Genomic DNA, 13,473 nt, shown 5'->3' with positions numbered 1-13,473 from the left:
CTGTCTAATTTCAAAGACTACTCCAAGTCGTTTCGAGACCTTCCTTTCTTTTCATTATATCTCATTCTTGTCGAAAATTGTTAATAAACTAAACTGATAGCTTTCGCATCTCACGTAATGCCCGCTTACAAATGCATTTACCTTCACCCAAGCTTTCGGAGCGCTGCTCCTTCGCTTTGGTTGGATTCAACTCCATGTAAACCGGCCATTAAGGCGAAAGCGTGAGAACAACCTCGTGCGTGACGTGGTCAATGACAAGATAATAATATCGGTTATAGATATAACAATACATTTCCAATGCGATTTTAATATGTAGTTATGAATTGATTCAATCAAGAAGGCGAATGTGCTGTTTATATAGCTCAGTGATTTCGCTCAGAGGTAAAAAGGCCGAAACGATATCCGGATATTTATTCGTTCCGGTTCCCAACCGTCGCCGAGCGCTTTCAGAAACAGAGCCGAAAGCGACAAAAGATAAATGCGACAGCGGCGGCTGTTGTTTGTGACATTGCTTTGCTGACAGGGCTGTGACTAGGATTAGTGTTCCAGGTGAGTTATCGTGTAAGCGTGTTCCGTAAAAGAAGCATGTCGCACTATATGAATATATCGACAATTAGATAATTCTAGTTGACTAATTACAGCGAAATGCGGGTAATCTAATTCTAATATAATTTCTGAAATGTTGCTACCGACCTACCGTATGCTCCCATTTTAATTCTAAGCTAATTTCTGGTTTTCCAGAAAATGCAACAGGAGAACTGTATAAAGCGTATAACTAGCCAAGCTTTGGCGCTGTACAGTGTACAGACATTTGCTCTCTGGCCTCTGATTTGATATGAACTGCATTGTGCATTGGATTTTTCATTTTCGTAGTATTTCTTGACTTCCATTTCCAAGTGTGTGCGAATTCAGCTGTTCTATTTCCAATCTAACTTGAAAAAGCTGAAAATTTTCCTCTACAATTTTGACTAAATGTAATAATTTACTGATGCAATAATATCTGAAGTTTGTGAAGTCACGTGTGAAGTGAATCTTTATGCTATAGTTATAACTTGATCATGACTAAATAATCATGGATCACCATGCCATTCGTACATACTCTGGATAGCCAGGGACTGCATCGAAACCCGAATGTCATTATGCTGGTACTGCAGAGTGCAGACTGCTTACTTTCTTGGTGCTTAAGAACAAGTGAACTGGTGGTTGACGATTGACATTATAGTATTAAAATTGTTGGATCGCTGGTTACCGTACTCTAATTTGAATTCGAAAAAATTCTATGCATGAGAGAGAATGGCATTGTATGGTAGGTCTTGGTATTGAAATACTTTGTATGCGCAGTAGGGTTGTGACAAGTTAAAAATATTCAAACTCCTGTACTTTGACATTTACCTGTTGGAATTGAGCCAAATTTGGTGTGCCACGTTTTTTTTTGCCAACCTGAAAATTTAATCTATGAATCCCCCCTGGCTCCGTGAATGAAGTTACTTCTGAACAATCCTAATGCGCAATTACCTCTTTATTGACCGTCACCTCTTTGCACATCACGGTGTTGTGATTTTGATCAAAAGCTTCTTTCATATTCTGATTCCAAAAATGTAAATGTTACTGTGGTCTGGTTTGAGCGCAGTAACCCCTTGACAATCAGCCTCAAAGATGGAAATCGGCAATCATTAGAGGAACAATCGTGATGTGACCATAAAATGCACTGCATATGTCGCATACCTATTTTCTCGTCGCGTATATAGATATATGGTCCTCACCTAGGCTCACACCAGCCCCAGGGTTTCCCTGGAGGTCAACTCATGTAACAAAAGTCACGTTAGGCCTGTAATATTTTTGTGTGTGCGTGTGAAAAATCAAGCTTTCGTATTTTTGTTCTTTTAAGGGGAGTAGCAGGTCAATATTTGGAAAAAATATCAAAATTTTCATTAGTTTTTCTTGGCTTAAAATATCAACATAGTACCTATTCTCTTATCTCATGGCCTTATCTTACCCAAAACATAACTAAAAACTTCATAATTTCGATTTTCATCGGCATCAGTTTAGTATCTTTTATTACTGGTAAAATGTTTATTAACGTTTTTCTCCATTGTAAAATTTTGTTGAACAGCTTTATGGTAAATCAAAAATTTGTATGACATATATGTCGTATAGTATTCAGTTATGTTTTTTTGAAAAGCTAACATTGAGATCTATAGCCTAGCCTATTATGCTAAAAGTCGTTTGGCCTAGGTTTACCTTGCTCTGAATTACAGAGCTTCACAGCAAACATTTTGAAAAAATGACCTGAAATTTGAAATTTCAAAGTGAAATTTCTCCCAAGAGGCGTTGCACATATTCCTTCAAATTTTAGCATAACACAGCACTGTCCTAGTACTTCCTAAAGAAGGCAATAGATTGAAAAAATGGTTTCACAATTTTGAGATTTTGCATTGCGCATGACTCGGCCAGAATGCGACCAGAAACTGCTGAAAGTGAGCAAATTAGTATATTATAAATGCGAAACATTCGATATCACCAAACAGAGTTATGAAAAGTGGTTAACAAGACTTTAACTGGAAACTGACCGGTCGACACATTGACTCGGACTCGAGTCATAACACCGTGACTCAGACTCGACCCTCTTCTCGGTGACTTGGACTCAAACTTGACTCGGTAGTGAATTGAAAATGACTCGAGATATAGAGGTATTCTTCCACTATGAATCAACGATCATTGTATTGTTGAAAAGCAAGTTAATCATTGAACTTTTCAAGTATACACACAGTCAATGCAACAGGCCTGCTAAACTGGTGGTCCGCGGCCCGAATGCGCACCTTTACAATCTGGACCTTTTCTCTCCCACTATTAGCTTCGTTTTGTAGCAAAACCAAATATATCATCAATGATTTTCGAAAACAAATTGAAATTCTCCTGGTAGCTGTGACTGGACTAACAGAACAATAAACATTGCTTTTGCTAATACTGTAGCATATAGTTATACCATATTACATCTATATAACTGTAAATTATTTCATGACAATTGAAGAAAACTGGACCTTTACTAAAAATAATTAAGTAGCCATACAAATATAATTAACACTGACTTCTTTTTATTCAGGCTTTTCTTTAGAGCATTCATAGCTTAGCGGTGCAAGGATTTTGTGTCTACAGCTGCCGTTTCTGCGGCATAGTAGGTCATCTCTGAGATGATTTCTCTCTAAGAAGGATTTATCGCGCTGTCACCGAGAATTGCGAATCATGAACCGGCAATCAGGAATGCCCAGCGTCAATAGCAACGACATACCTCTGAGCGGACGCAAATCAGACCAGAGCGCAATATCTTCAAACAATGATCTTGCCAGCTTATTCGAATGCCCGGTATGTTTCGACTATGTCTTACCACCAATCCTTCAATGCCAAAGCGGACATCTTGTCTGCGGCTCGTGCCGACCGAAATTAACGTGCTGTCCCACATGCCGAGGTCCGCTGGGCAACATACGAAATCTGGGAATGGAAAAAGTCGCTGGTTCTGTTTTATTTCCCTGCAAATATGTGTCTTCCGGATGCGAAGCAACACTGTCGTACACGGAGAAGACGGACCACGAAGAGATGTGTGAATATAGGCCCTATTCCTGCCCCTGTCCTGGAGCCTCTTGTAAGTGGCAGGGATCTCTGGATCAAGTGATGCCGCATTTGATGACAACGCACAAGTCAATCACTAATTTGCAGGTTAGTTCAATAACATTTAATGTCTACCTATATAATGTATCTTTTCAATTCTCTACTAGTCGCTGACAGTTACCCTTGACGAGTTTCGGCCGAAAATATTCTTGTACATTTCAGTATGAATATATTATTCAACTGTATAGTAAAGTTCTGTACCTCTTAAGCTCTTTAAAGTCCATCTGTATGTTGAATTTTGATATGCCGAATCAAGGCATTCTATTTTGGTGTTCGCACCAGTGGTATATATTTAAGCTTCCCATATCATTCGTAAGGTTGTGATGTCGAATGATACTTGACTCGAGCCGGAAGCCTGTTACTCAATTCTGACTCGAATCACTCAGCTACTAGATTTTAGTCCCAGCCCTCCTTGTTTGGTGCTTCCATAGATACCTATTTTGTTGCTGTCGGACTGTTAGTCTCTGATAGTCACATACAAAGAGTTTGGTCGTAATATTTCTTTCTTGTAAAAATTCGTTGAAAAATAGAATTCGTTCAAGATGAATAAGCACTAAGGCACTATCATTCCATAATTATGGAAAGAATGTGATTAAATAAAGTAATCAACTTCATTTTATAGCTGCAGCCTGCAGTCATCTAACTACTAACATTATTGTCTCAAGGAGATACAGAAATCCATGTGAATAAGCCTATCAAATCTCTTACTATTCACATATGATGTTTCATTTTGATAATGAGATATTGACGGCAGTGGTAAATCAGTTGTGTTTTATGATTCAGATCACAGATAATGTTCTATGTTTGTAGACAGTAGGCTATTGTTTGATTTGCTTGTTTCTTTTTATTATATTGAAATAAGCCTAATGTTATCACCTATACATTGTTGACTGGTATATCTCAACCCTTACTTTTGCTCTTATTCAATGAATGCACGTTGCATAATGCATCCGCTCATCGGTATGTTCTTGTGTGGGGTGTAGTTTTCTCTGACTCACACATTAAATATTCATTGTTTGAAGATTTCGATCAAATACTCTGAATATATAAAATAATAAACTTTGTGTATTGATGAATGTGCCAAATATTTCTCAAATCATTTTTGAATGGCATGGCAATTTTCATAATTTGATGCAATAGTCATTCTTAGAATCATGACAATGGATTTTAATGGGGATTAGAGTTTATGACTGGAACAATGTATTATGAAGGAGCATCCAGCAATCATCTTGACATGTTAAGCACACCTTAATAGGATGACCTTCAGAGTCAATCCTCTTGATGTGACCTATTATAACTGACATGTTATGTATGTTTTGATTGAAAGCACACTAAATTGACATATATTTGCAATCTTTATCAATTCCCCCTGTACATAGACACAATGTTACTTAGCAATTATTACAGAATTATCCTCTCTTTTTCGTCAATCACTTTTGTCAGTTGGAAACACGGGCAATGCAGCCTCACCTCGCGTCCCACTTAGCAGATCGAAAGATCATTTTATCGATCCCTTGAAACAACTGAGCCAAATCTAATGATGTCAGACGAACCCTGAACCCCCGATTCCGATATTAAAGGAATGCTTTCGCGTTCGATCAATAAGCGACCGAATACAGTCTTCTGAAAATCCATCGATTTACGCAGGTCATGGAAAGTGGTTTGTAACTTGCTTGTGAAAGTACTGTATGTTCAAAAACCGCCACTAGAACGATAGAACTACTCATTTTTCAAAACTCGCGACTAGAACTAGAACTACTCATTTTTCAAAACTAGCAACTAGAACTAGAACTCTTGACTTTTCAAAACTCGCAACTGGAACTAGAGCCACTCGTATTTCAAAACTCACAGAACTAGAACTAACGACCTTTAGAAATCTGCAACCAACTAACTGATAACACGAAATACTGAATGAGCTGATGATCTGAGAAATATTGAAGATAGAATTGGACGTTTTCGAAATTGTAGTGAGAGGAATTTCGACCGTCAAACCCCACCCCCTTGCTACGCCACTGTTGGTAGTGATGAGTCTTGACCTAGCAATGGCTGGAAGAACATCACACAACAGAATACCAGTATAGCGATTCACGCCAAACGACAACATAAGCTTTAAATTTTTCAGGGCGAAGATATTGTGTTCTTGGCTACTGACATAACGCTTCCCGGTGCAGTCGACTGGGTGATGATGCAGTCGTGTTTCGGGCATCATTTTATGCTCGTGCTCGAGAAGCAAGAGAAATTCGATGGACACCAGCAGTTCTTCGCAATCGTTCAGCTCATCGGAACACGAAAACAAGCCGACAATTTTGCATACAGGTAAATAATTTACCGTACCTTTCACTACTGTGGACCAGGACCTTATCTATGTCAGTCAGACTTGTACGAACTAAACATTTAGTTTAGTTAGTTGATGGTCAACGTACCAACGGATTTTTGAGTAGTTCTAGTTCTAGTTGCTGATTTTGAAAATTGAGTAGTTCTAGTACTGGTTCTAGTTTCGCTTTTTGAATACCCGGTAGTTTGTACAAGTCGGGTGTCGGTATTGACGGTGTTTTTGTAGTTCATGTAATAAAACCTTGCCTAACTCTTGTAGTACGCCATGAGACCTACATATATAATGTGCGAATGTAATTAGAACATGTTTCACAAACTTTTTCACACAACACCCCCTGGGCAGTGAAACAGGTGTATCGCGCCATCTAATCCACTCGTAGTCGCGACATAAAATTTGTTTTGTTTGTGGCGCGCGTACACCACATTGGTGAACTTTTCGAGTTGATTTATTTCCTAGGCGTCGCGATGTTGTGAACGTTCTGCCAAAGTTAGAAGTCTGTACAAATCCCAGGAAAGATGTAGTCACTGAACGAAATTATACATATTGAAATGAATCTGAATATTTCCGTCAGTGGTTATGGTCAGCAACTAGAGAATTGGAAATAACATTGTATATCAACAATCATATCACAAAAATCACATCAAATGAATTATATAATGCAATTTCATTACCAAATCAGGGTGCTGCGTATTCGTTCGGTGTGCGCTTAAAACTCATTATCATTTATGCTCCAGCGGTCGAATGTATATTCATAACAGTCATTCAATAATTGTCCCTCGATAACCAATCTGTTCATTGATCGATTGGTTGTAAAACTCCATGTTGCAAAACAATTAACATTTGCGGAGAGTGTTGGCGAGGATTTTCGATTGAATGGTCCTGGCGGTCCCGTGAACTACGCGAGTACAGATTCATGTATGTGACTTACAAATACAGGTGTTTAATGTGTTGTCTGCGCTTACGCGTGAAAATGAAACAAACGATCGACAGTGCAACGGAAAACAGTTGACTGTAGTCGATACAACACCTACAGATCATTCTAGTTGACCAATTAGACCAGTGGTTCCCAACGTGGGCGATATCGCCCCCCAGGGGGCGATTTGTCGGTCCAAGGGGGCGAAAATAGCCAAGGGGGCGATAGGGGGGCGAAAACGGACGAAGGGGGCGATAGGGGGGCGATGGCACGTTGAAATGGCTACATTGGCGTCCATGACCGTAACTGCCACGCCCAAGCCCCCAATTGAGATGGGGGGCCCGAACTCGAAGGGGGCCCACAATTTTTTCGTGAATTAACATTAATTAAAGAGTATTATTATAAAAATTTAGGCAACTTTTAAAAAAAATTTCGCGCTGCGCGCCATTGCGTGGTCGCATATTCCTTGCTTATTGGATACCCTTCCTCCAAGAAATAATACGCATGAGGTATAGAAATGAGCATCTCGGCGTCAGCCATTATCACACCACGACGCACCAAGACATATGAAGTTTCAGGCCATGTAACATGCGACTCCGAGAAGTGTGCCAAAACGAGAAAACCTTGGCAGAAAAGGACTGCCTTTATGCCGACCGACTTCGATATATATACGATATACATATATATTTAATTGTCCATAGGCTCCTAAATGGCTGGCGCCAAATGTTCCTGTCCTGTCCAATCAGAACCCCTCAAAAATGCCATCTCGCAGAGAAAAATTAATTGCCAGTGCAGAAATACCAATTTGAAATCGTGTGCGTCATTTAGTTTAGTACGTATGGGCGATTTGAATATATTTTGGCATAGCAGACAGGCCACGAAATGTCATTACGTAGCGAAGTCATTATACCCACGGGTCCGCCCGAATATGTACAATTATTATTTATACGGGCCCTACATTTTCCAAGACACGTCACTCAGCTTTACCGGTAAATCTGAATACATGAGCAGAGAGAGGATAAAAAATTGACAGCAATATTTATGCAATTCCCGATCATATTGACCGATTCAATCATGAATAATAGAAATTTTTCGCGCTTCGCGCGAATGAAGTCGGATAACTAAAGAGTCCAGCAATTTGTGCTGAGAAGTAGCGGTAAAGAGGTATCGGGGGAGTTGGGTCTGAGGGGTGCAGAAGTTTGCTTTATTGCCCTATGGAGGGGGTCAAGACCAACGTATTGGGGGGGGGCTGACGAAGTGCTGTTACGGTCCTTTGGGAATCAAGTCGGAGAAATCACCTTTTTTGTTAGTCAACTCACCAAAATTTAGCTGGAAAAATGTAATTTCGAGGTCGAGCCGAAAAGTTGACCTTTTTTCTTAGTCAACCCGCCGGTGATTTCAGTCTGTATGCCCATTTTTGTTCCCAATATTTGGGGGGCGATGATCGGTGTGGAGTTTGAAAAGGGGGCGATGAGTCGAAAAAGGTTGGGAACCACTGAATTAGACTAATGAGATCGAAAAGCCAGTAATTTAAGTATAATCTAATGTGTGAAATGCCTCGATGCTCTATTTCAATTCTAATCTAATATCTGTATATCCCGAAAATGCCATTGGAGAACTGTATAGGGCGAAGCGAGCCAAGTTTCTCGAATTCTGTAATTCCAATTTAATTTGTAAACAACTGTGTAGCTATATTCTGATTATAATCCAATTCGGAAAAATGTGTGGCCACGGTTCTCATTCTAGTCTAATTTAGATTAAACTGTGTAGCTATAATTCTAAGTAAATCTAATATGGAAATAATTATAATCTAATTCGGAAAAATGTGTAGCTATAATTCTGATCTAATTTGGAATAAACCATAGCTATAATTCTAATTTTATTCTAATTTGGAAAAAATGTATAGTTTAGCAATTCTAATTATAGTCAAATTTGGAATAAACTGTAGATATTATTCTAATTCTATTCTAATTTGGAATAAATTGTGTACCTATAATTCTAGTATTATTCAGAAAAAACGTGTAGCTAAAATTTTAATTCTAGTCTAATTTGGGATAAAGTGTTGCTATAATTCTAATTTTATTCTAATAAAGAAAAATGTATAGCTTAGCTACAATTCTAATTATAGTCTAATTTGGAATAAACTGTATCTCTAATTCTAGTTCTAATTTGGAAAAAATGTATAGCCGAAATTCTAGTTCTATTCTAATTTGGAAAAAATGTGTAGCTAAATTTCTAATTCTACTCTAATTTGGAATAAACTGTAGCTATAATTCACGTTCTATTCTAAATTGGAAAAAAATTGTAGCTAAAATTCTAATTCTAGTCTAATTTGGAATACCGTAAACTGTAGCTACAATTCTAATTCTAGTCCAATTTGGAATAAATTGTGTCACAGCTGTAATTTACATTGTAATATAATTTATAAAGTTGAAAATCTTCTAGTTATCCAACTCAGGCTAACGCCCTACCGAAGTTCCGTATCTGTCAGAGTCTGAGAAATTCACTTGCGCGTTACAGGCTGGAACTTAACGGGCCAAAACGAAGGCTGACGTGGGAAGCCACTCCCAGATCGATCCACGAAGGAGTCTCCTCGGCCATCACGAAAAGCGACTGTCTTGTTTTCGACTCTGCCGTCGCGCACATGTTCGCGGAGAACGGCAATCTCGGGATCAACGTCACCGTGTCGATGTGCAACAACTGATACATTGCGCTTGTCGCCTCGCACGCGTTTACGGGTTTTCCTGACCGCATAGCACCTGGCACGTAGCGTTTGAGGACATTCTCAAGACGACTGTTGTTATTCAGGGATAAACGTAACGTCGTCAATTTTTCAGCCAGGGGTCGCGTCACACTGACATGCTAAGCAGATCTGTTGCTTGTGATTCGCAGTCGTTATCAACAAGTGGGCACTAGGGCTCTTCAAAAATGACCTTTTTTCTCAAATCGTTCTGGCTACTTGATGAAATTGTTAGGTTACCTAATTCAAGCCTACACATCAAATATGGTTCAATTCCAACCAGTAGCCGCATTGCTACAGGAGAAGAAAGTTTCTATTTATTATATAAAAATACATAACAAAAAATTTGAAAATTTTCTGTTCACCCCATGAAAGTGTTAGGTTGTCTATAGACACGATGTTCACCAAATTTGGTTTAATTCCAACCAGTGGAAGCGGAGTTATTGCCGTCGAAAAATTTGGATCTGAATAAAATAGTGTTTACGGTGGGAACCACTATAATAAATAATTGAAGAATTGGTCACCGTGAATGCTATTTTATTCATAATCAAAATTTTTCGACGACAATAACTCCGCTTCCACTGGTTGGAATTGAACCAAATTTGGTGAACATCGTTTCTATAGACAACCTAACACTTTCATGGGGTGAACAGAAAATTTTCAAATTTTTTGTTACCGGTTTGTATTTTTATATAATAAATAGAAACTTTGATCTCCTGTAGCAATGCGGCTACTGGTTAGAATTGAACCAAATTTTGTGTGTAGGCTTAAATTACGTAACCTAACAATTTTATCAAGTAGCCAGTGCGATTTGAGAAAAGAAGTCATTTTAGAAGAGCCCTGGTGGGCACTTGTCAAGACTGGGGCTGGGCACAATTGAGTAGGCCTACCTGTGTGATTTGATCCTGGGTAGTAAGCTCCGAATCGAGTATAGCGTCATATCAGTATGTGATAAATTGAAATATGTATCTTTTGTGTGGTCACAAAATGTACCATGAAAATAATACTGAAACTGCGTGGAGCATATAATTTCAGTACCAGAAAAATCTCTCACTATCCTACTCGAATCATAGCAATTGATACTCGATTCAAATTCGACCACCCAGCCCTCGTCAGACCCACAGGGATTGTCTGGTGCGCTTTCCACTTCCGTAACGCCAATCGTTGATGGGGAGATGTAGCATGGCGGCTGTCAATGTGTGTAGCATGTGGATGAATTGTGCTGCGCTGATTTCACGTGCGTTTGGCACCTGCACAGGTGATAGTCTACTTTCATTGGCATTGTTGACCCACCGACCTGTCGCTATGTCAAAATTCACCCATGCAACTGACTTTGTTTTGTGTCGTCGATATACTTTACGTATGTTAAAAGTCCTGTCTTTTCTATGAACTTAAAACCGGGCTGAATTAGGCATGTGTGCCTCGTAAGGTCACCGAGGCTTCCAAAGTCTCTAGATGTTATGACGTTCTAGCACGCAATTGAGAAAAAGTGGCGCACCCCTTCCATCGTGAATAAAGTTTTGCACATTACTTTTTTCGTTGGCACATACTGTTATTTTACCGTCTAAACGAGGTCGTATGAAACCAAAGTGAAAGCCTGTGTCAGCCCAGAGTGTGCACTGAATTCCACCCGTTTATGTTCAGCACTTGATGCACTACTCAACACAGCAATAGTATCGATTAATGAATTCTTAATTCCAACTTCTTGCATGCATTATCGCATACATAGGTGGGAAAAGTTCTTATAGTGATCTTATAGCAATCTGAGCTATTCTCGTCTACATCCTACTTTAATCTCATAATCACTGTATGGTGCATTGTAGATTTTCGGTGGGGTATTAAGATACTTTATGTTTCGTTGTACGCGGATTAGTCAAAATACCTCATCTCGAGTACCGAGGTTTGATTGGGTCTTTGTTTTAGGTGAAACCGATTATTACGTTTCTGCCTAATAGTCGTCGAAATTACATCTCGATCTATTGGCGTTGGCAACACCATCCTATACCTAACCTTGAATGATGGAAGACTCGCCTGGTTTTATGCATTGTGAATAGGCAACCGTTACTGATATTCCAGTGACAGTAACAGCATACTGGTGTGTATTTGTGCTGTTATTGACATCAGTGTTGTTTTATTCACGTACTCAGTGAGGAGTTCTTGATGCCTTTTTCTCATGTTAGAGTATTGTTGTGTATTGTTCTCTTCTATCTGTTGTACACTTTCTCTTTTTAGGTTAAAGAGAGTAATGGGTCTCTAGGGATATGCTCTTTAATCAGATTTACAAACGTAGGCTTGCCAGTATCTGTCTCTGAAGTTGTTCTAAAACAAAATGCATGTGCTTGTGTGATGTATTTCTTTTTATGTCCGGAACTCATTTCAGCAAGTCATTGAACCAGAAATGTCCTGAAACATCACCAGGAGTGTTTCTGGTAGCAATGATCATCGTTTGAAAATTGCTGCCAATACAAGCTATGAATGCTGTTCTGTGTTAAGGCTTGCTCCTGACCAAGTATCATAATTTATTGTTGCAACCTTCCAGGCGCATTATGCTGACAAAAGTCGGTGCGGATGTGTTGGTAGCGGGCTATATATATTACTGGGCGTTGTGTCAACATGTATATGATGCTTGTTTTGGGATTTTTGTTATTCTTATAACTCTTTTATGCCTATTTTGTTAGCTCTTTTGTCTTTCAATAAAAGCTTCCTTTCCGGAGTATTATTTATCGATTTTGAGCTATTAGGCTGGTTACGAACAGATGTATCGGTTTGTAAAAAAATTCATCATTTCGAAACACCACAATGAAAAGATATGTTGAAATCAGACACACACACCTTGGGCATAGGCGGCGTGAGTAAGAGGCATGAACTTGTACACCGGGTGGGAAGAAATAAGGGAGAACATAAAACGAGTAGCGCTGAAAAGGAATGACGCATTTGTCGTTAGGCGAGGTTGATATGTCAGATTGAGGGCTGACTAGTATAGATGAACAGCCAGTTGGGCACGTTCATCCTGGTTCGTGAGCTATGCTGGATAAAGTTAGGTACGCAGTCATACAAACTACGCTTATGTGCTATACTAGTTGCGTGTTTATGATTGAAGTTGGAGGGCATTGGGACGCAACAATGCTGTCTGGCGAAACGAGAGAGTAGCTCAAGAGAAAAAGAGCCAGGCAGCATTGTTACGTTCCAATGCCAATCTCCATAACGATGAAAAATTTGAGGCTGATTGTGGGAGTTACAGGGCCATGAGCGGAATAAAATTTATATTTTCGTAATCAGTGCAGAGTCAACTTTCGATTGATACCCGTCTCACCAAATTTAATGCTCGGCAAGCCGGCCAAAAATGATAGTCAAATTGCCTGTAGCCAAATGGAAATTGTGACGTGATACAATTTCACTGAGGCGTGAGATTTGCTTGTGTCGACCACCACTATGGTCGCAGTGTAGCAAATCAGCAGCTGAGTAAATCCTACACCACCATGCCCAATGACCAATCGACGAGTAAAATCACTAAAGGTGATTCTAATTATAGTAGGCTTACCAATACGTCCTCTTTTTAAGAGGATTTGTCCTCTTTTTTGACTTTTTTGAAAGTGTCCTCGGAGGACGCCCTTTTGTCCTCTATTTTGAGATTTTGTCCTCTTTTTTGAAAATTTAGGTCGGATTTAGAGCAAATTGCGAGTGATATGCCGCAAACTAGCACAGAAGTGAAGCTCCGGCGGGTATTTCGGAGTGAAAAATGGTGATTTCAGCTCTAAGCGAAAAGATGACCTTTGTTTTAGTCATCCACCTAGCAATGTGAAGAGAAAAACGGTATTT

The 13,473-nt window shown here is 39.3% G+C and overlaps 1 protein-coding gene across 1 annotated transcript; it reads left to right on the top strand.

Annotated features, from left to right (window-relative positions):
- The first annotated feature begins 2,843 nt into the window (after positions 1-2,843).
- Positions 2,844-12,367, top strand: LOC145456739 (E3 ubiquitin-protein ligase SIAH1-like). The gene is made up of 3 exons (XM_080334843.1): positions 2,844-3,714; positions 5,789-5,982; positions 9,435-12,367. Exons 1-3 carry the CDS (start codon positions 3,244-3,246, stop codon positions 9,616-9,618), a joined length of 849 nt encoding a protein of 282 aa, XP_080190969.1. The 5' UTR covers positions 2,844-3,243; the 3' UTR covers positions 9,619-12,367.
- Positions 12,368-13,473: the final 1,106 nt, after the last annotated feature.

Source organism: Botryllus schlosseri, chromosome 15 (assembly GCF_051294905.1).
Source record: "Botryllus schlosseri isolate E-star chromosome 15, Bs_hap1, whole genome shotgun sequence".
Lineage (NCBI taxonomy): Eukaryota > Metazoa > Chordata > Ascidiacea > Stolidobranchia > Styelidae > Botryllus > Botryllus schlosseri.
Note: the sequence above shows the minus strand (reverse complement) of the source record. Positions and strands in the feature narration are given on the sequence as shown.